Below are 940 nucleotides of genomic sequence, written 5' to 3' on the forward strand. Positions count from 1 at the left end.
GCTGAACGAACGTACGCTGCTGAACGAACGTACGCTGAACGAACGTACGCTGCTGAACGAACGTACGCTGCTGAACGAACGGACGCTGCTGAACGAACGGACGCTGCTGAACGAATGTACGCTGCTGAACGTACGCTGCTGAACGAACGGACGCTGCTGAACGAATGTAAGCTGCTGAACGAACGCTGCTGAACGAACGAACGCTGCTGAACGAACGAACGCTGCTGAACTAATCCAAACTGATCCTACCGCATGGCAGCCTGCCGAGCCTAGTCACCGTGACGACTCTCCGTCCGATCAGCTTCAGGATTTTCCCGTCAGCCGTTCCAGTGAAGAGGACGTCTGCAGAAAGACAAACAGACTCAGTTCTGGTTCCTCTGGAATCAACTGGTGAGGATGAGGATGGTGATGAAGGCAGAGCTGACCCCCGATGTTGGCGATGGATTCTGGTCCAAGGATCTGGTCTTCATAGAGTCTCTGGGCCTCTCGCAGCTTCTGGTTGGGCTCCCAGCAGCCCTTCATCAGAGGCGGATCCTTCAGACTTCAGCGGCAGGAATGGCCAGGAGGGGGCGGCAGCACGCCGGGTCATGGAAGGAAAGAGATGAGGGTCAATCTGCAGGGCTGATAGTCCAGGAAATAAAAACCACAGGTCAGCGATTACCCAGCAGACCATCCAGGCTGTCCTGCCGCCGCCACTGGGCGTCGCTGCAGGACGAAGCTGCCCAGTAGGCGCATGGTTCAGGTTCTGGTCGGATCCAACTCATTTTTTTAGGAGTTTAACTCCGATGCAAATGTTTAAAATGGATCTTTAACAAGCCTAGCAGATGGTTCTGGTTCTGGTGGTCTGCAGCCTGTAGGTCCAACAACCGGACCTCTGAGGTCCATGGAGAAACTCCAGGACTGTTCTGATGACACATGACTGCGTCCCCAGGTTCACCAC

General features: G+C 55.0%; 1 protein-coding gene across 1 annotated transcript in view; it reads right to left on the bottom strand.

Annotated features, from left to right (window-relative positions):
• LOC107101384 (adipocyte plasma membrane-associated protein-like) overlaps nt 1-940 on the bottom strand; it is an 8,093-nt gene that overhangs the window by 4,811 nt on the left and 2,342 nt on the right. Inside the window, exons 2-3 of the mRNA XM_015400274.1 lie at nt 426-541; nt 250-342 (exon numbers count right to left, since the gene is read on the bottom strand). Coding sequence (XP_015255760.1) covers nt 250-342; nt 426-541 — 209 coding nt within the window. The remainder of the gene's footprint in view (nt 1-249; nt 343-425; nt 542-940) is intronic.

The sequence above is a fragment of the Cyprinodon variegatus genome, unplaced genomic scaffold (genome assembly GCF_000732505.1).
Source record: "Cyprinodon variegatus isolate N-32 unplaced genomic scaffold, C_variegatus-1.0 Scaffold1090, whole genome shotgun sequence".
Taxonomy (NCBI): Eukaryota; Metazoa; Chordata; class Actinopteri; order Cyprinodontiformes; family Cyprinodontidae; genus Cyprinodon; species Cyprinodon variegatus.